At 39.7% G+C, this 27,211-nt stretch overlaps 1 protein-coding gene and 1 long non-coding RNA gene across 9 annotated transcripts in view; one reads left to right on the top strand and one right to left on the bottom strand.

Annotated features, from left to right (window-relative positions):
• Window positions 1-27,211, top strand: part of LOC124860274 — a 51,810-nt gene that overhangs the window by 13,581 nt on the left and 11,018 nt on the right. The window lies entirely within an intron of this gene.
• The window catches only part of pcdh19 (protocadherin 19), an 80,387-nt gene continuing 67,596 nt past the window's right edge, over window positions 14,421-27,211 (bottom strand). For all 8 annotated transcript variants that reach the window (XM_047353432.1, XM_047353435.1, XM_047353434.1 and 5 more), the window contains exon 5: window positions 14,421-17,067. In XM_047353432.1, the coding sequence (XP_047209388.1) occupies window positions 16,508-17,067 (560 nt within the window). In that variant the 3' untranslated portion in view covers window positions 14,421-16,507. The remainder of the gene's footprint in view (window positions 17,068-27,211) is intronic.

The following is a 27,211-nucleotide window of genomic DNA, read 5'->3' on the forward strand; positions in this document are numbered from 1 at the left end:
CGGTCGGAGACAGTGCCTCTGGACTGACAGACCAGGGTGGTAGTCCCCCTTCATAAGATGGGGGACCAGACGGTGTGTTCCAACTACAGGGGGATCACACTCCTCAGCTTCCCTGGTAAGGCCTTTGCCAAGATATTGGAGAGTCAGACCTCGGCTTCAGGAAGAGCAGTGTGGTTTTCGTCCTATCCGTGGAAGACTGGACCTGCTCTACACCCACTACAGGGTGCTTGAGGGTTAATGGGAGTTTGTCCAACCGGTCCACATGTGTTTTGTGGACCTTGAGAATGCATTCGACCGTGTACCTCGTGGTGTCCTGTGGGAGGCGCTCCACGAGTACGAAGTCAGGGGCCCTTCATTAGTGGCCATCCAGTCTCTGTACATGCAGAGCAGGAGTCTGGTCCACACTAAGTCGGACGTGTCCCCAGTGCATGTTGGACTCTGGCAGGGCTGCCCTTTTTTACTGGTCCTGTTCATAACTTTCATGGACAAGACTTCTAGGTGCACCCAAGGGCGAGAGGGGTTTGGGTATAGGGACTTGCCCCCTCTAACCAAGACCTACAGTATGCACTGGGGCGGTTTGCAGCCGGGTGTGAAGCAACTGGAATGAGGATCCGCTCCTCCAAGTCTAATGGTTCTCGACATGAAAAGGGTGGCTTGCCCTCTTCAGGTTGGAGGGGAGCTCCTGCCTTCAGTGGAGGAGTTAAATTATCTTGGGGTCTTGTTCATAAGTGACAACAGAATGGAATGGGAGACTGACAGGTGGATTGGTGTGGCCGTCGCAATAATGAGGACGTCTGCCGGTCCATTGTGGTGAAGAGAGCGCTACCCTCACCTATGGGCATGAACGTTGGGTCATGAAAGAACAAGATCCCAGATAAAAGCGGCTGAAATGAGCATCCTCTGTGGTGTGGCCGAGCACAAATTTAGAGATTGGGTGAGGAGCTCAGCCATCTGGGAGGAGCTCGGAGTAGAGCTGCTGCTCCTCCACTTTGAGAGGAGTCAGTTGAGGTAGCTCAGGCATCTGTATCGGATGGCTCCTGGAGGCTTCCCCCGGGAGGTGTTACAGGGACATACCCCCAGGTGGAGGCCCAGGACACACTTGAGGGATTATGTCTCTCTGCTGGCCCGGGAACACCTTGGGCTCCCCCCAGAGGAGCTGGGGTGAGGTCTCTGGGGAAAGAGAAGTCTGTCATCTCTACTAAATCTGCTGCCCCGCGACCTGGTCCTGGTCTAGGTAAAGCGGAAGATGATAATTAAGAGTGCGAGTACTGTTTTATTTTAATTTCCCTTTTATATATTTTTTATTTAAAATAATAGCTCTTCACTGAGAGCAAAGTGGAACCGAAGTCAAATTCCTTGTTTGTGTGCACTAACTTGGTGAATTAAGCTGATTCTGCATCTGAGTGTGATGTAAAACAAATAAACTAAACAAGACACTGACTACTTACTACTTTAAAAGGACCATACCTAGTCTGGACCCAGAACTCTGTCAGTTTTACACCCTTGATTCCAATGCACACTGACTATTCAGGGAGCCTTTCAAATGTACAAACACATACTTAGTTACTACAGTAATTGATGCTGCACAAAATCCTTCATTGACTCACATTTAGACCTGTGCAAAACATTTTTCCAATATACTAGCATGTAGATGGAAAGATAGAAAACAATGTGACAGGAACTTTGTGGATTGGATTTCGTTTTGCCTTTGTTCCTTCTTTATGTCATTTTGGACTCTTAATGATTGTAAATCTTTCCTTGTAGTTCTGCCTACCTCTCCCCTGGATTTTAGCCCTCCAGAAAGAGACCAGTAAAGATGAACGTTGATGATAAAAAGTGTGTGGTTGACCGACAGCTTGCTAAGGGATATTAATCCAAATATCATTGAGGGTGTTTGTGACTATTTAAACAAATTAATTTTTAGAAAAAATGCTTGATAAATCTACTCAATTTTTGTTTTAAAAAAGTTGCACAGTAAGTAGTATTATCATTCTACCCTAAAACATGAATGTTTCAAATCCATCATTAAAAGCCCCAAATTTATCTGACATGAACATCTCAAAGGGCCTGTAGGTCTGCTTTAACTGTCAAGAATAGTTCCTGCTCTGCAGAATGTATATATTCATCAGATCTAGAGATTTCATGAATAGCAACACTGAAGATTCAATGTAGCCTTTTCTGAATCCCTGCAAAACGTACTTGTAATGGGTGTGCATTGTTCCGTTAAAAAGGCTAGTTTATTTCAGAAACATAGAAGTAGGGTGATTAGAAAAAAGCCTGTTGAATTTGAGATTAGGTTCCCATGTAAGTTTGAGAGGAACAACGTAAGAATCATCAGAGAAAGGGGAGGTAAGCGTCCAACACTGTCAGATTCTTTTAGTGAATCCCTTTTTTTTTTCACCCTCTTTCCCTCCCCAGCACTAATGGTGGTATAACCCAGGTCTTCCATTGTTCGAGTGGTTTTTTTGGGGGGACGAACCTCACACCAGGCAACTTATTCTTCATGAGGTCACATTATACAAAGACACTTACTCCCCATGGGGGACCAACTGTGCAGGTTTTCCTCTGCCTTCTGAAAGCCTTGCATTGTGAGACAAAGTTGCATTGGCCACAGGAGGCAGAATCCAGCTTTCTAAGGACAAAAAAGGGGTTATAATAAATTTTAACAAGGAACACTAAAGCTTGGAAATTTAAATGAGGCTTTGACGAGCAGCAAGCTCAGTGTTTGACAACAAAAGTATGTCCTGTAGAATTTTGCAGATAAGGATGTTACCCAGGAATGGTAAGTCAGTGGCAAGGCCACAAATGTTGGTGAATCTTCAGCTTTTGTATGCAGTACTGGAGAATACAATACCACACCGTGGAGACTTATACACTAGGCTGATTATCCTTGTGTCAAGTAACAAATTACATAAACCACCCACAAGAAATCTGTGAAGATGCATTGTAAAGATGCAGCTACTTGCCTTGACAGTCTGAGTACTTTCTTTCTCCTCGCATGCTTTATTCCAGCTATTTAATGTTTTCCTTTTGTACTGATGGGAAAATTATTTTTAACAATTTATACAAGTTTGGCCCAACATAAAAACGTGTACAATTTCCTGTGCCTGTACTACTTTAAGCTACACACACCTGTAGACAAAGCTCCAGGCTCTCCATTTGCTTTTGTTTGGAGATTTAAATAACGCAGGGAACCGTATGCAGCGTGCACTCTGAAAACCGTTCCAATTTCAGCTCAGAGTAATCTCTCATTCTTCTTTGGCGGTGAAATCCATTCAACCTTTTCTTGTCACTGACTCGCAAGATATCCACAATGGCATTTATTTGGAACTCCAATGTAAACAGAAGGCCGGTGTGTCACATAATCATCTAAAACTCAGCATAATTTGCTGGTAAATTTTTTACCAGCTTTATGTAAGTACAGGGTGTACTGTATGTGTTTATGTGTTAATGAAAGAACTAGTTGAAAGAAGTAGTTTTAAGATGAAGTGGAGCCAACTTAGGTTTCAAGCTTGCACTGCAATGTTTTGTGCAAACAAAAAAAACATCCCTCACACACAATCAGAGGAAAATTAATTCAACTGCATGCAGGACAAAACAAATAAATGTGCTATATCTCTATAATATGTTCATCACACTCTGATTGCCCTGTCAGTATTAAAATGCAGCACCCTTTACATTGGTTTGCATGGTTTCATAAGCATAAGTATTGTCTTCAGTACCTTACTGCAGAAATACATCCAATTAGTTCAATTAGTCAAGTTCACTACTTCACTAAGTCATGTTTTGATTTTATATGAAGGTGCAATGAGTCAGTGACACAACATAATCGGTTGGGCTTCCTTAGAAGGACAGTTTTTACCATTAGGCATCATAATATGGATTTAACTGCACGGGATTATAATTAGAAATGTAATGTCTAAAATTAGATAAATCTTGTTGAATAATATACAGTGCATAAATAGTGCAGCCATAAATCAGAAAGTGGAATCTGTATTTATAAATGATCTGATCATATTTTAAAATTATTACCATATTATAGAAAAGTCAAACTTTCCCTTTTTCGGTATCAGTGAAGTTTTTAAGGGCTGCACTATGGTGCAGTTGGTAGCACTGTTGTTTTGCGTTTTGCATCAAGAAGGTCCTTCATTAAACTCCCAGCCGGGGGTCTTTCTGCATGGAGTTTGCATGTTCTCCGCGTGCATGCATGGTTTCTCTCCAGGTACTCCGGCTTCCTCCCACAGTCCAAAAACTTAACTGTTAGGTTAATTGGTCCTTCTCAATTGCCCTTAGGCCTAAATGAGTGTGTGGATGGTTGTTTGTCCTGTATGTCTCTGTGTTGCCCTGTGATAGATTGGCGACCTGTCCAGGGTGTACCCTGCCTCACGCCCATAGACTCGAGATAGGCACCAGCTCCCCCACAACCTTGTACGGAAGTACAGATAAGTAAGATAACAGGAAGGGTGAAGAGAGTTCCTTTTGACATCTGTTCATCATGGAGCTTCCTAGATTTGGAAAATTATTCAAAATCTAGGATTAAAATGGACGGTTCTGATGCTCCTAATTTAAATAATTATTTACCATTCATGGCAGTAAGGCTAGAAAAAAAATATACTGCTGACATCAGCCATATTTTAAATAAAGAGTTCATGCCCAAGCTATAAAAAAACAAGCGTTGCCTCATGTTTCACAGACATAAAAGCTAAGCTTGAAATGAAATAAACTCATACATTTTGGTTGCAGGAAATGCAAGACAGCTTTCTGACAGTATTCGACACATCTACAGTTGTGTGTGTTAATTGGCTATATCATTATTCATTGAAACATGTGAACTGTGCAGCTTGTGGAAGAAGTTATTTGACATAGTAGGAGGAAAACAACAGGAACCATAATGAGTTGATCAAAATCAAATGGAGTAGAGCTTAAAAAAGTACAATGGCACTAATTGTATTTTGTGTAAAACCAACTTAATTGTCAAATTATCAAGAGAAGCAGAACATCTAGTAACACTTGAGAAAATAAAAAGCTGGAACTGTTTTAAGGTTGGTTTTTTTTATGTGCCACACTGGAGGAAACAACTCTTGTCTTCAAGCAACGAGACAAGATAGCAGTTTTAATTTTGTGCACTGACATCTAAAGTAGTACTTTTGTTTAGTTTTATATTGGTCTAAGATTAGAAGCCATTGAATCTTAAAGAATGCTCTAAATATTTATACCACATGAGTTAAATCCAAACAAAACTGTTGTTTTCCCCCTCCCGAAGATCAGAGAAGTCACATAATGTCCCTGTGCCAGGGTAATATAAATTGTTGCCAAGGAGAGACTTTGGGTCAAATAATCACCCCTTTGATAACCCTTGTCCATGGATTGGGCTGGTGAGATTCATTGCAGCACTCCTTCTGACAATAATGGAAGCTTTCAAAGGCCACTGTCTGTAATTTCTAGTCCCTGCCATCAGCGTTTTTATCCTCTGGAGAAGGGGAGGTCAACTACCCCTGTTTCACAGTCCCAGAGCCAGCCTTCTGGGCATTAAGGGCTGGGAGAGGTGACAGAGGTCAGGCTGTGATTGCTGCTGGAGATGGCTGACTGACGAGTCCCGAGGCTCATCGGACTCTTCTCAGACAAAGAGTCTTCACAGAGCATCTCCCAGGTCAGTCTTTATCGGGGCATCACTAATGGTTATGATATGATCTGTCTAGCATCACTTCCAATTAAAGCTTGTTGGGGAATGCGGCAGACACTGCTCTTGGTCTCACTGTGTGGACTATTGTTTGAGCCACTCATTTCAATGGCGATCAAAGTTCTATTGTGACTTCCACAAATGGAAGTGGGTACTGGCCAGGCCTATTAGATATGTACCGTTGGTGGAGAGACAGAGAGGGTAATCAGTCTTCTTACTGATTGCAATGACCACTGTGACAAAGACTAACCTCTGCAATACAATATCAAGCTATAACAAAAGAGTTATTCTTTTTGTTCAGATTGCCAAGCATTTCAGCAAGGAGAAATACGTTCTTTTAACTTTCAATATTCTCTGAAGAACTTTTTCAGACCTCACACTAGTCTCCAAGCTAATATCCTATTCTTGGAACTCGCAACTTTCAAATGACTGTGACTGCAGCAAAACCTTGAAGGTGGCAAAGTCTGAACATGTCATCCCAAGCACAGTAAAACCCCTGAATCAACCAAGGACTCAAATCTCCATCTAGGTCCAGACTGACAGCTCTGCAGGTGTTACTTAGGGACACACACTCTGGTCCGATTCAATTACCAGCCAATAAAAGATGTAAAAATACACAATTGAGGAAATTGCCCAAAGACTGATGAAATGATAGTGCTCTCTCGAGAAAATAATGTATATTTTCAAAACGTCTATTATAAGTGTGAGTGATAAAGATTGGATGTCAAAGTATAGTATATTTTTATACCAGACCCAACTTCACGACTCAGATTCTGGATTCCTGACCGCTTCACCTGCTTTTCAGTGATGGAAATGAGAGAAGAAATGTCAGCTTGAGTTTTTTTAAGTCAGAGGCTGTGTGAGGAAATGTCTATTTCTAAAAGACACAGTATGCCATGCTGTATGAAGGCACTGGCAGAGAAGAAGTTCTACACAGTATTCAATCTAATTTGGTGTATTCATGTGATACCAGGTCGTCTTAAACCACTTTACAAGACAAACAAGATCAAATTCACACCCACAGATACACACTGACCAGCCAGTTTATTAGGTGTACCTTTTCAATTGATCTTTAGCACCAATAGCAACTCAACCAATCGCACAGCAGAATTTAATTGAATTAAATTAAATTCAGTTTTATTTATATAGCGCCAATTCACAACACATGTTGTCTCAAGGCACTTCACAACAGTCAGGTACATACATTTAGCCATCTAGGTGTGGTAAAAACAACTTGCTGAGATTCCAACCGAGCATCAGAATTGGAAAGGAAGGTGGATTTAGGTAACTTTGAACCTGGCATGGTTGTTTCTACCAGATGATTTGGTCTGAGTCCGTCAGAAAGCTCAGATATACTGGAATTTTCAGACAGAACCTTCTTTAAGTTTTACAGAACAAAATCGAGAAAAATATGTACTGGGCAGCAGCTGTGGGGAAAAAAATATTTTGTTGATGTCAGAGGTACTTGAAGCAGAGGTGTGTCAGCAACGACCACTGATCTGAATCAACTTGTTCTTCTATGTTTAATGTTAAAAAGTTTATTTCTCCTAAATGCTCATAAATATTACCATTAAAGATGAAACCAGTAAAATTTTAAGGTTTTAAGTCTGAGATCGGTAAACTAGTTCAAAGCAGCAGACATATTGGCCGTCACCTAATCCAATGCTGAACTTCCACCAGAGGTTAGTGAATGGAGTTGTTGGTCATAATGAGGCTGCAGCAGCTGCATGCCCTTTTGATTGAATGAGGTCATCGGAGCGAGATCTATCAGTGTGCCTGATTGTGGGGTTGGTTGAGCGCAAATCCCACTCAAAAGAACAGGCGACAATTTTGTATTGAAGGAATGTCAAGCCGCAAGACCTCCTCCTGCTCTTTGTCAGTGCACAAATACACAGAAATGAATCACTGTAATTGTTCTATGTTTACCCTGGTCACCATTTTACAACGTGATAATTAAAACATTAATAGGATCTTAATGGGCTGTATGTCCTGGTAACCTTTGATATAAACCTCAGCATGATGTAGAATACTCCCTATGACAACTCAGAAGAAAGGGTAATTAAATATGCATGCACAAGAAGCACTTTGGGGATTACCTGCATTGAAAATGAGGTTTAAAACATTGCACATGTATGTAAAATGAACAGCACCAGGAACATTATGTTTAAGGTAAATTACAATCAAACTAGGTTCTCTATCTGAAGTTTAAATTGCTCATTTTGCCCTTCAGATGGAGGCAGGTATGTACCTTTGGTATAGTTTGTTATTGAAACCCAGGGGTCTAAACACTGCTGAAATGGCATGAGTAATTCATATGAGTGGGGCAGGGCTAGAACATTGGTGTTGCCCATGAGAAGAAAACGTAGCTGGAGGAAACAAGATCTTCCTTATAGACTAATGGATGTGTTAGCAAGTAAGCTTTCAGACCAGCTTTCATGTTGGCTCCACCAGGGGGTATAGAGGGAATGGCAAATTAATTATAGAAATGAAGCCAGCCTGTTTTTTTCTTATCAGAGGGCAGCTGTGTGGCAGCTGTGTGTTTTCTCTCACTTGTATACTCCCTTCTTTTCCCAGTGCTAAAATGTGTGCTGTTCTGTGTCTTCTTCCTGCCTCTCTTATCAAGCCATACTAACTTACTTAAGGGAGATACCTGCTGGCTGCGGGGGAGGTGAAAAGTGGAGCTTTTACCAAGTGAAAATATCGCTGAAAATGTCATAGGCTCATGGAGAAAGAATCTTTCTTCTCAACTTGTCTCATGGCTTTAAGACTTTTCTATGAAAAAATGTTGATTGATAAATCAGTACTTCAAATACGATCTGGTGTTCTAATGACATCATGCTGTTAACTGTGAAAGCAAATTACTGCTAGTGCATTAAGAGCCTCAATGACAGGCTACATGGTTCTGATCAGCGGCAGCATTATAGCACTTTGAGCTACATGTCTCAAATAGGGCAGGTCTAACATGCTCTAGCAAATAAAAGGAGCTATTATATCAGAAAACAACTCTAGCACACAGTCACCTCACCTTTAGGGACTTCACACGTTACTTCTCTGGTATAAGAAGGAAAAATAGCAAGGTGTAAACATTTGAAGCAGGTGTTTACCATACCCTACTAACACCAACTTTATTAGAAACACTTTAAAAACAGCTACTGCTGAATCAAAGTGCTGCTACATCTAAAAGAAACTACACATAAAAATATGACATAAAAAAAAAGATTTTTAAATCATACAACAAAACCAATTAAAACAAATAAGGCCAAACTAACCTGTCACTGATGTTGAAAGCCAAATAATAAACATGGCTCAAAATTGACTTAAAGTATTTTGCCTAGAAATGTAATATTTTTGTTTGGACCACCGAACAGAACTGTCTTGATTTTTCTGTGTCATAGATTCAAAAAGGTGTTGCAAACCTTCGTCAGAGATTTTCGTCCATTTACTTTATAGCAGATTTTTAAGCTCCACGTCTGTGATGATCTCCCTTTCCAACACATCCCAAAGATGCTTTATTGGAGGGGTTCCCAAACATTTCAGCCTGTGAACCCCAAAATAACAGTATCAGAGACTGGCGACCCCATATTGGCCACCTGGAAACCCTCTAAAAATACGTAAAATTGTTTCACTCTATATTTATTAATTAAATATATTAATATTGAATTTCATAATTTAATGGTATATTTATTTATTTAATAATGTATTAAATAAAGAAATTATACAATAAAATTATTTATTAGGACATTTAACGGTACATATATTTATTTCATGCTACATTTATTTATTTCAAGATATATTTATTTATTTAATTTTGTCCTTTCCAGTCCACCATACCCTCAGATTTCCCATCACAATGATTCACCCTCCCGGGTGGTCCCGACCCCCACTTTGGGATCCCCTGCTCTATTGGAATAGGATCTGACTGTGGAGACCATTGGAGTACAGCTAACCCAATGTCATGTTCAAGAGATGAGCTTGCAGCATGGTGAACTGTTCTCCTGGAAGTAGCACTCAGAAAACATTGGCATCATCACTGGGGGCATGGATATGGTCAGAAATAATAGGTAGCCTGTGGCATTTGAACAATTTTCAGCTGGCACTAAGGGGCCCAGTGTGTGCAAAGAAACTGTCCCCTATACCATCTTACCACCAGCTGCAGCCCCAACCGTTGACACAATGTTTTTTTATGTCAAGGTTGTTGCAGCTCAAATAAGAAGTCATCAAACTTACCATTCTTTCAAGAAAAATGAAATAAAATTAGAAAGGTGCGGTGTGCATTTGTATTCTTTTACTGGCATTGTTAAATACAGTGACATCCATGGAAACCATTTACCTTCAAAAGCCACATTATTAGTTAACATGTCTCATCCAAAAATAGATGTTTTGGCACAACTGCAAACCTACCCAAACATGGCCGTCAACCTAAAGTGATAGGCCTGGCAAGGAGAGCAGTAATCAGAGAAGCAGGTAAGAGATCTATGTTAACTCTGAAGGAGCTGCAGATGTTGACAGCTCAGGTGGGACAATCTGTCAACCTGTCAACTATTAGTTTTACAAATCCTATCTTTATAGGACTGGTTGATGGATTGTTTAAAGAAATCCATAAAAAGTCCCGATTGCAGTTTGCCAGGAACCATTAAGGGGATACAGTAAGCATGTTGAAGAAGGTGCCCTGTCAGATAGGACTAAAATTGACATTTTTGGCCTACACACAGAACAATATGCTTTGTGGGACGACTGTGGCTCAGGTGGTAGTAGTTCCTCCTGTAAGCAGTTGGTGGCTGGTTCGAACTCCCGCTCTGTCCATCTCAGTTGTTGAATCCTTAGGCAAAACACTTCACCGGACTTGCCTGCGGTTGGTGGTCAGAGGGCCCAGTGGCACAGATTGTATGCTTCTGTCAGGGCAGCTGTGGCTACATTGTAGCTCACTACTGTTAATGTGTGCATGAATGGGTGGATTGTAGTGTAAATGCTTTGGGGTCACTGGCACTGGTGCTTCGCTGCAAGAAGGTCTTTGATTTGGTCTTTCTGCATGGAGTGGATGTTCATGCATGTTCTCCCTATGCATACGTGGGTTCTCACGGGGTTCTCCGGCTTCCTCCCACAGTTCAAAAACATGACTGTCAGGTTAATTGGTCTCTCTAAATAACCCTTAGGTGTGAATGGCTTTGCATGGTTGTTTGTCCAGGGTGTACCCTGCCTTTCACCCGTAAACTGCTGGAGATGGGCACCAACTCTCCGGCGACCCAGAATGGAAGAAGCAGGTAGAGGAAACGGATGGATGGACAGAACACTAACACTTACTAACTCTAACCATGATGGTGGTACTATCATGGTGGAGATGCTTTTCTTCAGCAGGTCAGGAAGCCTGGCCTGAGATAAATACAGACCAATCAGGGGAGAAAACCTATTGGAGGCTGCAAAATACCTGAGAATGGGGCAGAGGTTCACCTTCAAACAGTACAATCCTGAACAGACAGCCTGAGCTACAATGCTTTGGTTAAGATCAGGGCATGTGTGTAAAATGGTCAAGACCAAAATATAACTGAGAATTTCAAGGCTTGAAGCCTTGAAGATTGATCTGCAGGTATGGTCTTTGTCTAACTTAAGCGAGTCAAAAAAAAGATAGGCCAAAAAACTTTGTTCTGCAGTTATAACTGCAGAGAAATGTTGTTTTAGTATTGGCTCAGGATGAATAAATACATAAGCGTACACGTCATACCTTTTGCATTTATATTTGATAAAATAATTGAAAGTCATGTATCATTTTCATTGTTTGTCACATAAAATCCCAATATAATACATGGCAGATTTTGGTTGTAACGTGACTAAATATGAAAGGTTTAGAGGATCTGATGAATGAAGCAAGGTCCTGTATTGTTTCAACTTGCTGTGCAGAAATAGCAGAAGCTCTTTGAAAAGAATGCAGGAATCTTGAGCCACAGTGTTTGAGTTTCCTAATAATCTGAACACAAAAATCACTCCATGATTATTTAAAAAATATTAAAAGCATGATGTTTTTTTTTTTTGAAGCCTTGCAGGAAAGAATATCTTTCTGTGAGTGTTTGTTCTTCACTTTTTTTTTGACAGTTCATCCTCACTCTTGGTAGGTGTGCTGCCAGGAACCCAAGGTGCAGAAGGAAGTGTGAAGTTGCTCATATTGTCCTGAGAACTCCCTCTGCCTTGGCAGTTTTCCCTTACCTTTTTGAACAATATTCTCAGGGGCTTTTTTTTCATCAGGGAGCTCTGACTGAATGATATAAACTGAATGTTTTCTAACAAACCAATGAGGCCTTTACATGAGCGCTGGATTTGTTTTGAGATTAACTTAACTTGGTTACTTCCAAGGGAACTGGTTGCACTGGCTTTTATTTTACAGGCATTGAAGTAAAAGAGGCAGCAAATGAATTCCACGATTTTCTGTGTCTAATTACCACTTTGTAACTACTTTGTGTTGGTCTGTCACATACAATTTAAATAAAATACTTTCCTATTTCCTATCATGACATCAATAAATAATCTACAATCCTGTTTTCCCCCAACTCTAACCCTAAATATTTCTGGACTGTAGATTTATTGCTAAAACTCTAAATATAATCTGCAGTTTTATCAAGCTGATGAAACATGGTTTCATATGAGGGATCACAGGTAGATCTTAATAAATGAAAATAGCATGGAACAACTCATTCATGCAATGATTTAATTTAAAAAGTGAAAGTGAAATCAGTTAATTATGCACCGATTGATATGTTTCATATCTGTTGACCTATTTTAATTTAGTTGAACGCTGCTTAAAAAAAACAAATTTCCAAGATGAATTTTCTTAGGAAATTAAACACCAATAAAAAATGAATGTTTAAAATGGAAATTAAATGCTATTGCATGTACAATCATGGGGAAAATTGCTAAATTAACAGTTATCCAGCAGGCAGTCCCTGACACTAAGCCTTAAATGGTTCATTGTTAGAAACTCTGACAAACACTGAGTGTAAATATAAGATATTAGTACTTGGTACTAACAGCAACAGGTTAGGGAGGGGTAGCACTGTACTATTAGTGACATACTTTTCAGTAGGCCAACAATTACAACAATTACGCTAATAAAAATCCATTTTTAATTGGTTTTATTTAACACAGATTTTCTTTATTTACTTTTAAAAACCAGAAACAGATGTTTCAAATTCACTACTAGTCAAAGGTCTTAGAACACCTCAGGTTATCTAGTTGTTTTATTCCAGGTCAAACAATTCAGTTCCACTGAATAGTTTGAAATGGTACAAATGTAAATTCTAAACTGCCAGAGGTTAAAAAAGGAAGGTACAATAATGCACTTGATTTATTATTTAAAAATAACTTTTCCAGAGAACAATAAATGGTTTAAACTGTTCTGCAACAAAATAGGTTGATCCAACCTTGAAAGTTAGTTGTCCCAGGTTTTCTTGGTTATTAGCAACCCTCTCTTGTTCACATAAAACCTCTGCTGAAACCACAGGAACATACTGTGGTACCATACCCTCATGAGCATTTTATGAACAGTATTATTCTTCAATTACTATTGTACTGATTGAAAAATGGTGAGGAGAAAGGCTATTAAAAAGGTAAAGAGAAATGTGATCATAACACTTAAGAATGTAGGCTTTTTCGACAGTGATTGTGAAGAAAGTCATGCTGTCAGTGAGTACAGTTTCCTTTACTATTAACTGGCACTGAGAAACTAGTGGAAATTGACAGAATGATGCCTGAAGACCAGTTTCTGAGAGTCAACAGTTGTGTTAAAAGTGTCTCATGGGACAAAGCTTCAAGCACAGCTTCATACTGGCAGTAGTAAGCAAGACTTATTCTTAGCTGTAAAGGGAAGACTTTGAGTTGCAGGTTTGACAGGCCGAGTTGAGGCAAGAAAGCCATTTCTAAAATGTCAGAATAATACGCTTTCCTGGACGCTGAAACATGGCCAATGGATTACTGAATACTGGAAGAAGGTGTTGTGGATCCAGTGACTTAAATTTGAAATATTCAGTTCACCAAAAAGGATTTGTGTGCGCTGTAGAGTAATCAAAAGGAAAGCTCCTCAATGTGTGATATCAACTGTCAAACATGGAGGAGGAAGCATCATGGTCTGGGGGTGTTTTGATGGATCTAGGGTTAGTGACTTCGGAACCTCAAACCAACATGGCTACCTCAAGATTCTGTAGTGCCATGCAGTACCACCTGGCTAGCAAATAGTTTGTCAGTTGGCTCATCCTACAGGGAGATAATTACCCACAACATACATCCAAGCTATATTAGTGCTTCCTAAGAAAAAAAAAAAGACTGTTGTTTGACACCATGCTGTTCCCAACATGCTGTTCCCACCATCCCACCCATCAAGCTGGCTGGGATGAACTAAGACAAGTTTGAGAACTTTTGCAACTCACCCATGAGTGTGTTTGGCTGTTATATCTGCAAGGTGGCTACTCTGAGTCGAAATTCTAGAGTACCTTTTGATTTATAAATTTATTCTATTATATTTTTTAACCATATATTAATTTTAAACTACAGTGACAGATAAACAGCTTGAATAAAAAAAAAAACTGGAAAACGTATTGTTGCTGTGTTTGTATTGAATCTGTTTGACTTTTTTAACTAAATTACAATTTGCACATGTTGTAATTTTATGGAATTGCAACATGGTGCATTTTGAGTACATTGTAGTTTGAGTCGCTTCTTTTATTAGGTCAAGTAAAGACAAGAAAACAAAGCAGAGCACATTTAATAGTTTAATTATAAGCTGCTGTATACATTCAGTGATTATTCCGATTTTTATGTTGCCAGAAGCATGGGTGAGACCAGCAAAAACATTCAGCCACAGAATCTAGTGTGTTGTATGCAATCTGTCCATTTTCATTCATTGACTTCCACATTTTACATACTACTGTGCACTGTAAAGAAACATGAAACCACACCGTCGGCGTGCAGCGTGGATCTTCCAGGACCTTTGCTGGTTCAGACATGATTCCAGCCAGTCTGTTGTGTGGTGCTCATAGGAGGGGAGAGCCCTGTCTCTACCACTCACTGCAGTCTCTACCTCATCTTGGGGATCAGCTGAACACAGATGGCACACGGTGACAGCAGTGCTGAGTAAAGCAAGTCTGCGTGTCAGGAGCTCATTTGAACTTGAGTCCAGCTGTACAAGCTGGAGATAAAGGTGGGAAACTGCAACAGCTTTCTCCTCCTGGGATATTAAGGATAGGCAACATCCTGCAGTCAGTACAGTAGGGTTTACATCATTTTTTGGTTTTTTTGCTATCTCACTCTAAGCTCATCGGACGGACACACTAATGTTGGTGCTGAGATTGCTTTTTTCTTCTATTTTTTTTGTTGTCTTTTTTTTTCACATTTTCTAGTAGCCCACACAGAAACTGGATGGCACAAGAACTGACCAATAAGAAACTCTTTACAACAAGGTAGACTGCAAGTCAACGGTTGCCAGGGATCACACAGTAAGCAAAAAAAAAATAAAATAAAAAAAGAAATCCAATTTTATAAAAAAAAAAAACAAGATCCATATAAAAGCAAAAGACAAATGAACAAAAAGCAAGTTAATTTCAAGTATAACTTACTCATAAAATAACTACACAGCATTAAATATTCTCATTATACATTTTAAATTATTTATAAAATATATTTTGGCATATATGTTTTTTTATGTTATTTTCGTGTTTGTGTAACAAACGCTACCGTAGCTTCAGTTGAACACCAATGTTTATTTGTTTTTTTTTTTCCTTTTGAAACAAAACATTAAAGGGATTGTCACATAACAACAGGTTATTAAAAATGATAATAATAAACCCTATACAGAGTTTCACATAGCAAGACATGAGTGACGATCCCTTCTATCCTAGCCCCATGGTCAAAAGTCAAAAAAAGTACAAGATCAAAAGCACAAAGCTCTAATTTGTGCTCCACTGGCTACAATCAAGGTTGGGCACAGGAGATTTCAAAAGCAGAAAAGTCTTTTATTTGTTTAATACAACTTGTTCTGAACACAAAGATCGGACTGTCCCACTTCCAGTGTTCAGAGAGGCTTGGCAGATAGCAGGAGTTCATTTAGCTCCATCCATGATAAAATATAAATACTTTAAAGACCTCACAGTCTGATGAAACCAGGTTGTCCTCAGGGGGAAAAGCAGAGGTTTTATCCTATTAGTCAGGCAGAAGACAAATGAGACTGTGAGGACTCTTGCTCCTGCTCCTGAATGCACCACGAAGGAACCAATGAGCAACGTGTGTTTAGGTAAATCCTGCGTATATTTGTGGCTGTTTATTACAGTGGCAGAACTCACTACACAACGGAACAAAGAGCGATTTTAGCAGCTAAAACACACTGCAAAACCAAAGAAGGCAAATGTCAGTTTTGTCATACAAAAGTAGTTCAAAAGGCATAACTGTACTTAGGAATTGGCACCTGATGTGTCCGAACATATAGTGTCCTGCTTTGGCTCAAGGGCTGGAGGGAGCTCCACTGGCCACGTTCATGCAGTCAACAGTAACCTGCCTGTTTACTCAATGCTGACTGAAAGAAAAACCGAACAAAAGCAAACAAGGAAAAAGTACTGCGACTACGACAAAGCCACATCCACTACCTGGGCTTGAGCACACATCTAGCTGCAGCATACTACAGTTCATCATCATCAGCCCAAGCTGGTTCTGGAGTTTTGGATTCTGCAAATTGGTGTGTCTCTACACTTCCACAGCCTGGCTGTGTACACACAGCTATTGTGGGGGTAAATATATATATGTGAGTTTACACTGTATATGTGTGTGCATGTTGGAGTGTCTTCGAGTTGCTTGCTAAAGCACAATGTCCTTCAGGCGCTTGCTGCTGGGGGATTCCTTGTCTCGACCGTCGTAGAGAAGTGTGTTTATCTCCCTGACAGCCGGCTCACAGTCCTTCCCTTCAGGCTGCCGCAACAGGCTGTGGTTTGCGATTCGCTCTGCGTCGCGACATTTTAGTGTATTGTAGGAAGATGACGCCTTGGACATTGGGCTCTTCAGGTGCACAGGGGAGGTGATAGGGCTGGCAGCCTCGCGCCCATTGCCAGCCTCGCGAACAGCCCCTCCATTGGCCTTGGGGCTACACACCTGAGACTCCTGAGTCCGCTTTCCCTTTATCTCTCCTCGTTCAACATCCTCTGGCCCATCCTTGCCAAAGGTTGCAAAAGTCCTCTTGATTGTGCCGTCCTCATAGTGCGGCACGTCCACCGTGGTGGCCTCGATGGACAGAGCGATGACATTACGAGCGTGCTCAGGTGACTTGGCGCGTGCTGGAACCGAAACCCGAGGCATCCAGCAGCGGTCAGAGTGACCTAGGATGCGGCACTCGTCCTGGCAGTGAAAGGCCTCTCCAGGATCTGCAGACAAAAAATGAGAGAAAAAAATATTTTCTTAGATTAGTCTCAATTATAACCACCAACATTTTGTGATTATTTACAGAAATCTACTGTTTTTGTAAAATGAATCATGAAATAATGGAAGAAAATTAAGTATTTTAGACCATCTGCTAGGGATGGACATAACTAAGAAAGGAAAAGCTCTTGAAGTTGTTTTACCATTGCTCAATGTAGAAGGAAATTACAAAGCAATTGAAGAGAGACACAACTTCCTGTGAACCTTCACCGTAAAAGCACAATACAGTTTAACACATTGTAAAAGAGTAATAAAACAGCATACAGTTTTCTCTCTGTTCATAAAAGACCACAGAACGTTGGTTGCTCTGTGTGTTCAGGAATGGTTACCACTGACAAGTTTACCTTTTAATTCAAAGTAAATACATTTTTTATCTTTATGACCTCATTCTAAAACAACCTTAAGGTAATAAAATCATGATAATATGGATAATCACAACGAAGACCCAATATTTTACGTTGGAAAATCCCTACTAGCCTCGACATGCAGCCTCCCTAACACTGCTCCCTAGCATAAGCTAGATGTTTGTGGCACTTCTAATGTGCCAATTAAATTATGTGTTGTTAAATCAAAAGTCCATTTGTAGCTCTTGCGTAATTGGGTTTTCACTACCAAACAATAGATAAAAGGCAGGTTTAAACAGTGCAATCAGATATCCCAGAGAAAGACACCAGACGAGTTGCGGCGTTGCTGCCTGGTTCATATCTCTCCCTCCCTCTCTCCCTCTCTGTCTCTGTCATCTGGCGCCGAGTTATAAATATGTAATGATGTTTAACGCTGGAGCAGAAAAAAAAAAAAAAGATTAGTCTGAGTCTGTAAAGCTGTGCTGCACTTTGCTGTGTTTGTGGGAGAACTTTCAAAAACATTTGGCATCATCGGTGTCGACAAAAAGATGCTATGATCACTCGTTTAAATTTAAGTGCTGTTTTTCTTCAACCCCAGTGAATATTTTGACCATCAAAGGAGGCTGCACAATATGCTTGACATCATCTAAATATCAAAATATTTGACATGCGAATAGTAGCAGATGAAAATGATTTGACTTAGGAAAGTATTACAGTTAAATTTTAAAAATCCCTCTTTGCAGCTGTAGCATGTTTTTTCTCCAGCTCAAAGCCTAAAAATGAACCTGCCGCACACGTACATGTGACATATTTCTATGCTCCCCCACTGCTACATCACTCCAAGCAGCAGGCATCCAACGTTCCAGAAGCGAGGAATGACAAAAAAAAAAAAAAAAAGAAATTGTGAGAGGGATTGGGATCGACCCAAATGCATATGCTTACATCTGGCAATTCCAGCTTGAAAGATCACCTAATTAAAATCACTAATGATCTGTTTTTCTTTCCCCCTTCTTTTCCGCACTCACGAGGCACCTCTGCTAAGGCCCTGGGGATCGATATTTAAAGATTGGAGACATGCTTTTCAGGGGCAGATATGTCAGAGCAGTCTCTCATAAAGTATAATCTGATGGCGTTGACAGATAACACGGAAACTAAATGACTGAATGGAGTGAGTAAAAGGGATCAAAGGCTATCTGAACCCCAAATATGTGGGAGTTGAATTCTTGGCAGAAAATATGAGCACCAGTACAAAGAATGCAGTTCAGGAGTGAATGACTCAAAGGCGCCACATTTGTTGTGCTGAAGTGACCAGAGTTTTCTTCATTTTTATGGAGTATACAGCAATGCAGTGCTGCCCCACCCCAACCTGTTGATATGCACTGACAGCAACAAAAATGTTTACAGTTTTTCTCTCATACCATTCATACAATTTATTGGACTTTTAATGAGATTCCAGATAAAGTGCAGAAGTGACCTGAGTTTTCTACATCTCTGTAGAGCATACAGTAATGTAGTGATGCCACTTCCCAACCTGTTGCTATGCAATGCTAGAAAACTGCTAAATGTTTTTCCCATCATACCATTAGTTTAAAAGGGCTGTTAATGACATGACAGAGAACGTTCTGGAGTGACTGGAGTGTTTTACAGCTTTATGGAGCATTGCCTAGGGCTGCCCCTCCCCTACTTGTTGCTGTGCACCACCAATCAGCTCAAAATTAAAATAACATTATAGAAATGTTGCAGATAACATTATTACATCAGTAATAATCAATATATTTTATTACTTTGGCAGTAGAAAGAATAATTGTTGTGGTAGTTTGCTTAAAGAAAGAGATAATTTTAAAATGTTTGGAGAAAAATTACTAACTTTGGGTAACATAATCCCATAATCCTATCCAGAACATGAATAAATAAGAAGGTGTAGGTGTAGATTAAATAATTCCATGTGGTGAAACATGATAAAGGAGGAAAGCAGTTTTTTTCTTCCTAGTTATAGCCGGTCTATATGTTCCTACAAATCCACACTAATTGAACTGACAAACTGCAATGGCAGCAATCAAGCAGACAAAAGCTATTAAGCATGTTTTTTCAAGATATGCAATCAGTATATTACAATGCAATCACGGGAAAAAGTGTTTTATAAGGTACCACAAACATAATGAAAGGTAATGACGGAAAAATAAACGCATTGCTTAAAACTATATGTTATAGAACAACAGCTCGTTTTAAGCAATTTTCTTATCCCTAAGCTTTCTGTCGCTCTTTTGTTACGGCTTTCCGAGTGACAGTTTTTTGAATGCATCGCAAACAATATACAAACAATAAGCAGCAACATTTTTAGGCATTAAGCTAACATACAGTTAACATTTCAGAGTGCACTCTTGAACGTAATTAGATTTTACACATGTAGGATTGTGATAAATCATGTAAAATCATGTTTGACGTATTTGATAAAGTTTTTTTTTCTCCACCGATTAAAAATTTACAAGCATCTTCGTAATGAATGCAATTTCCTCTAAACACTTTGGCTTATTTCTATAGCCCAAAGCATCCTCTAGGGCATGAAAAGCCTTAAGGCACAAAGAAATATACACAAGTTGCATGCTCGCTACTTAGCAGGGGCTTGCATATGCAGTGAAAGCCATTTTCTCTGTCTTTCCTTTAGGGGTCTATCAGAGAGCAACTGGGTTGTAAATGACATTGTAATGGAAGCCAAGTGCTATTAACACTCAAACATCCTGCCTGTGCTCGGAGCTTCATAAAACGCAGATGTTGCTCTGAAAGATCCACAAAAAACTGAGAGAAAATTTAAATAAATAAAAATGACAGGCCACCGACCTCTGACAAAGCATAATCTCCTCCTATTTGAAATAAAATGAGCCAACTGTAATAGAAAGAGATGAATTAGGGGCTTTTACAGAAGGACGAGTACAGAATAGAAGGCAGCGAAAGCACCTCCTGCTGAGAATGTGTATTCAAAGTCATCAGGAAAAGTCAGGAAATAGGCTTGCCAATCAGTACTAGGAACAGATTAAAAGTAGAGCACAAAGCAGGATGTTATTGGGAACATTTCCGTTTTCAGATTTGATACCTATTAATTACTAAGTGACTTTCACTGAAAGGAGGAGGTTGCTTGTCTTTTGTTATACATGATTGGAGCACTTAAAATACAATGCAATCTATTGGTAATGCAGTCTAAAAAAATCCATGCATGTTCAGCTCTGCAATCAAATCAGACATACTACACTTTAATACAGATTTTAGGTCAGACTGTTAGGCTTGTGGCAGCACTTCTTTAGGATGGGAATATAATAAATAATGCCACTTCAAATGTTCAAGACAAATTCCCCTGGATAGCGCTGCTGTCTGTGTTTTTTCTGTTTGCAGTTACCTGGAAAAACATCCCTTTGCATCACCGCAGGGAGACAACCTACACATTCTGAGCCATTTTATCTTAAATTTGCAGCCTGTAACTGCAGATTCAGCCCTGACTCATTCCCTCGATTAGGTAAAGGCATCTGAACTTCAAGTTACAGATCTTTAGCTTCACTGTGGGAATCCCACAACCTGACTAGCTCACTGCTGACTTTACTCTAGTGTACTAGATATAATGATCCTTTCATATTATATGCCTGCAAGTGCTATTTTGTGTTGCTAATGTTGCAAAAAAGAGGAATCAGCAAAAGACTAAAACCCTCTGACACAAAAGCAAAGAGATGTACTCCCTATAATACTCCTCCAGCTTTCTCCAGTAATTTTTTCCTTTTTGGCTCACACATGGAGCAGCTCTTGGAAAACACAGTATCTTATCCTTCCAAAAGTAGTTGCTGCAGCTTCCATCTGTATGTACTACCTCATAATAATAAAACATAACAATATTCCTCCTCAAAGCAAAGTCTGTCTTGTGAAACGCTATCTAGTTGCTATTTTAGTCCAAGCTCCGGATATAAAGGTAAATGTTCTGGGTGAATTTGTTTCTTTTGCAATTTGTGCCTCCATTTTGTAGCCACGTGTTGCCATTTTGTCCCTTTCTTATTTCAATTTGATGATAAAAAGATCATTTCGTACCCATGTACATGACAACTGTGTATCAGTTTATTCTTCTATTAACTTAAGTATTTTTTATAAATACCGGAAATATATATATTTTTTTCATAATTTATAATAATTTGATTTACACCCTAGTTCCATTGATTGTCCTGAAGCGAGTTCTCTCTTAAGACATCTAGGACCTCTGAGCAAAGTATAATTATTCTAACCATATACTGTTATTATTTATTGGAGTAATATGGCCACATTTCCAACACTACACCAAAACTACTACTAGTCAAGGCGAGTATGGTATCAAACAATGTAGTACAAACATTTTGTACCACATGTGGTAAAAAATGACCAAAACTACATCCTGTTGGTACACTGTGGTACAGGGCCCAGTTTAACCTTGACTCATTTAAGAGTGTTATTTCAAAGTAAGAGAGGTAAATAGTCCCAAACTTGTATGCTTTCATGATGAAGTTGAATAATAAAAAATGCACATCGGACCAGCTGAAATAGGCACTGAAGAAGACCCTGACACTTTCGTTCAATTGTTCAGTCATTTGTGTTGTCATAGGCACCTGAACAATGAAGATATTAAAGCTACAGGGGCGGGGACTAAATAAATTTAATTCTGAATCAGCTATTTAGGTGTTATAGCAGTGCTGCAGCTCCCTCACTCACAATAACTAAGGTAAAATACAGCAGAAGCTTTGCACACCATCGAACTGCTGAAGAAGGGGCTGCTCAGGCGTACCAATGGTGCACCAACATGCGAACACACAAAGGTGCCATGCAGTCTGTGTCTGGCGCACTGAAGTACCAAGTCGTACAAACAGCATCTCAGTGACTGATTATTTTTGTCAGGGATCAAACTTGGGATTGCCCACAGCAAAGTATAACATTTTATCCTGCTAAACCACGAAATCTCTCTGTAGTGAAGGTGTGCTGGCAATTAATTACTGTTTTTTTGGCCTTACAGAGCGTATTTTTCCCCAGTTTTACAACATAATCACACGGCTGTGGCAGCCTTTTAGGTACTAAATAGAAAAAAGAAATGTCGACAGACAAAACACAAATGATTTGTAAGCCTCACTTAAAAAAAAAATCAAAAGACTGCCGCTTACATTAAAAATCCAGTTTCTAATTCAGTCCAGACAGATAATTTTACACCTAATCAGTTTGAGATTTATGAGAACTTTATTCTATTTGTAAAAAAAAATTATAATTTATTTGGCTTTTTAGGAATTGGTATTGCCTTATAATCAGACATAATACATGGATTAATAAAAACCTCACTGGAATTAACACTAATTACAGTCTTTAAAATGCAGTTTGTGATTTTGTGTACCCCACAGTACAAAAAACCCAGTAAAATAGCATTAAACAGGATACAAATGATTTTAAGGCACTGCAAGAATACCACAACTGGCTAACCGTTAGCCGCTAACGGCTGTAATGCTGTCAGCTGCTACATTAGAGGCTATTTTTTAAGAAATCTGAACTGTAGTTGTGTACCTGTGGTTCAAAATCAAAAATATGTGAGTGGTAAACCGAAAACAAATAGCTTAATGCTGAGCAAGGAGTCTTTAAAGTCCTGTTTGAGATTCTTTATGGTAAAACACAAAACCATGATTATCTTTAGTGCTTTTTTGGTATTAGGATCCTCTTAGACTTAGATAAGTTAGAAATCGCAGCATATGGACGCATCAAACCTGGACTGAATTATTCTACAGTGAGAACAGATTCTTTAAATCACATTTTGTAATTTCTGAAAACTTTATTTGTGAGAACACAATTTTTTTTTTTACACAAATTATTATTAGCATCTTGTCTCTGGAGCCCAATATTATGTATCGTCTCGGTAGCTGGGTGTATCGTCACACACCTAGTATGTAGTCATGTAAAATGAGATTAGGCAGACAGAATGGAAGGAAATGACTGAAGTTGCCAGGAGTCAGACTAGAGTGGCAAAATCTTGATTCTAAATCTCTTATTTTTTATGAACCGCAAGGCCACAAGTAAGTGCAGCATGACACAATTCAGTCAATTTGGTTTTAAAGCAGATGAACTCCAAAAAGAATGTGAATCAGCCCTCTGGTGTGATAAATTATTTGACAAAGAAAATCTCCAACTTTTGTCCTTCAGTACATTTTTGTATTTTCTCTCTAAGCTGACATTCTTGGTGTAGCAACAAATGTCCCGATTCTGTTAGTCATGACAACAGATATTCATGCACAGACAGCCAGAGATTTAATTATGTTTTTTCCTTGTGATGCAGATGTTATGAAAAGAAATTATTTAGAGCAGTTTAAAGCAGATGCACTTTTCCTGTGGCCTACACAGACTTTACAGATTCTCTTTGATTTCCTGTTGTTTGCACATTGTCTTTGATAGTGAACCCCATTAAAATGCTGTGACAAAGCCATCACATAGAGCCTGCATAGTCAAGAAAGACAGTTATTAAGCTCTCCTGACTAGAACTGCAAACAGCGACTCTGTCATTGCCCTCTGAGCCTTTTTTCATTGCCTTAGCATGTGGTATAATTTAAATCCAAAGGAACTACCCCTTACCAAAGTAAAGTGAAAGCTCTGAGGACCCTGTTAATGGGCTCTGAAAACTTTCTGAGTGGTCTGCAGAAAGTTTTCTACTGAGACGTTTCCTGCTTTTCCGCTCTCATCACTGTATTTGTGAGCATCTTTGACACAGAGACGACTGTTTTCTAATTGCTCTCCATATTAATTTTCCATCCTAGCAGTCACATGGCAAAGATTGATTAAATCTAAATTGTTGCTACAGTGTCTTGATGGAGCCTGTGATGCAGATGCTGATGAAAGCCTCAGATTGGAGGAGAAAATTCTGATAATATAACAGCAGCAGCACAGAGGGTGAATCTCTGTGGTTGGTTTGTTCTTGAGAAGTACCAGGCTTGGTCCCGTCTGATCCTCGAAACACGAATGAAGCTTAACATCCAGTCTGTCCTGTATGAGGACAGTTCTACGGCCAGCTGCGGTTGAACCTCGGGCAAGCAGCCTCCTACTCTACTCACGAGGGAGAGTCCAAGCACTGCCGTCATCCCAGCCAGCCAATTCAGTCTGCAGGCCATAAATCAGCCTGGAGGCTTGGCTCCTTCGGGAGCAGCAAGATGGAGTGTGATGGTCTTGTTTTTACAAACAGTAGAGGGGCACCCTTACTGCGCCACGTAAGCCATCATTCTCTGCACAGCACCAAGTCCTTTCCTTTTCCCTACAGCATCTGGCTCAACCACATCAAACTAGCCCCCCTGAAAACCCCCAGATTCATCCCTCACAGCTACCTGCACAAGGCCATCCTTTATGCCTCTCCTCCTGTCCTCCTCTCCCATCTAATCAGTACTGCCAGCTCACGTATATTGAGGTAATTATATGAATTCTTCACATAAAAAAAATCACGTTCTCTGATTTTTTCCTATCTGACCAGAGTTCCTTAAATTCTCTCAGTTAAATTCTAAACGCTGAGAAAGTCAGACTTGGAGTGATCATCTTAGACATAGAAATGCACTGATATATTAGCTGATGAACAAAATAGGCCGATTTTACACTTGACCAGCCCTTGATAATGATCAGACAAAATCCAATGAGTAAAAATATGATCACTGAACATACTACATTTAAGAGCTAACAGGTTGTGCTGATAAAACTTTATGTGATGTTATAGTTGTTACAGCTAGAAAGCTGTGTAAGAGTGACTGCTCTTTTTCTTTCTCTCTCTCTCTCACACACAGGTTTGATCTCATCTTTGTTCCATGTATCGGTCACAGAAAGGCTACTTCAGGCTCATGTATAGTTATAATAAGTTCATTAATAATTAAAAAATGTGACATTTCTGACATTAAATCAGAACCTTTTCCCCTTAAAGTATTATGTTGAACACAATTTAGTTTGAATGGATCTCGTAGAAAAAGATTTCATGATTTAATGAGGTGTGCTTACATATTTTGACGTGCAAAAAATGCTGGTGAGTTAATAATGTTATGAATGAGATCTGGGTTGTATTTGTACAAATAGGTCTGTCCCATAGCCTTTATTCTCTATCCGGTACCGGTCCGTGGATCAATTGGTATCGGGCCGCACAAGAAATAATTAAACTTAGGCCCCACCCCCCGCAAACGGGGAATCCCCAGTTTTTTTCCCCTTATGTTTATTCCTCAAACGTCCCTTAGTTAAACATAGACATGTGTGGTATCCTCTGAAACATCAGAATCTTGGCTAAAAGCCGATATAAACAATTTCTACGAACACCAAACTACAAGCAGTTGAATCAGAAAGTAAACACACCCTACAAAATTGAGTCACCGGAAGTCTCGGTCTCTGCTTCCTGATTGGTGGGATTGACGTGAAAGACTTGAGAGATAATTTTATTCTACTGGCTCTAAGGATGAAAAGGAGGGGTCATTTGCGGAATTTGGCCAAACTGTGGTTACGACATGCGTGACGGCGCGTATTTCAAAAATCCACATCGAGTTCAAACAGGGAAGAACCGATTATGCAGCTGAGCGTGTATGTGTTTTTTAAATTTTTTTAATAATTTCTCGTGTTGGATTATTTGTTGTTGTTTTTTTTTTTTAAGCCCAGTGGCTTCCCAAAAAAAGTTTTAAACCGTGGATGAAGCATTGGACCAAATTACGGCTGAGTTTTGTGCTGAGGACGGCAAATGAAGACCGTGTTTTTCTCAGACAATGGGACAACTAAGAGTGCCGCAGCTTGACTAAAGGTATGTTCATAAAGATGCAGGTGGATTCATTCCTGCTACTTTTGGTCCACTTTAAACGGAACAAAATGTCTCTTCGAACTTAACAAGCCTTTGTCGCTGGTATCAAAGGTGTATAAAGTCATACCTGTTCAGCTGGGCGTTGCTTAGGTTGCTTAGCAACACGTTGTGGGAGAGGACGCCGTCTCTTGCTTGTAGCACGCATTCGTTGACGCCGTTCCAAAAGCTTAAATAGAACGTCGCAAAATCTGTGTAGAATGAGCTGCTCTTGGCTCTCACAATAATATTTTTCCTTTAAAAAACGGCAGAAATATGCAGAACAGAGCAGCTGCGTGTTGTTGAGTTTGTGCGTCTCAGCGGGCACACCAACATGACGGTTTAACCGGGGCCGGAGTAAAATTGTCAAGCGTTGACCGGTCCGTGATGATATAAAGGTTGGGGGTCACTGCTCTAGAGCATTATTAGATATTCTGTGATCCAGAGAGAGACCGTTCTATCACCTGGTCCTGTTTTCCAGATAATCTTTGTGTTATCATACAACAAACACTTTGTGAAAACAGTTACATTTTCAATTTATCAAGGTAATAATTGGCCAACAAAATATCACTAGTTATGCCTGTATGACTGGTAAGATCAGTGTTTATTTTACCCCATTTCCACTCATGAACATTTGCATCAGTGAGTGCAGCAAGAACAAATTCTTGGTGTGTCCAGGACCTTGCAAAACTGTCTTTCTAGAAACACATCAATAAGAACTACAGGCCAGCAACAATTCAAGGCAAATTATGAAAATATTTTCTTCCAATGCACGCTCCTCCCTCCTCCTCCTGCTACTGCTGCTCATCCATACAGCAGAGCCAGGGTATTGTGTAACAGCCTCCTGGTATAAAGAATGAATTTCCAAACTGGCGTTGACAAACAATGGACTAGTTTCTAAATTGGTACAAACGGCATCTGCTT

The sequence above is a fragment of the Girardinichthys multiradiatus genome, chromosome 23, assembly GCF_021462225.1.
Source record: "Girardinichthys multiradiatus isolate DD_20200921_A chromosome 23, DD_fGirMul_XY1, whole genome shotgun sequence".
NCBI lineage: Eukaryota > Metazoa > Chordata > Actinopteri > Cyprinodontiformes > Goodeidae > Girardinichthys > Girardinichthys multiradiatus.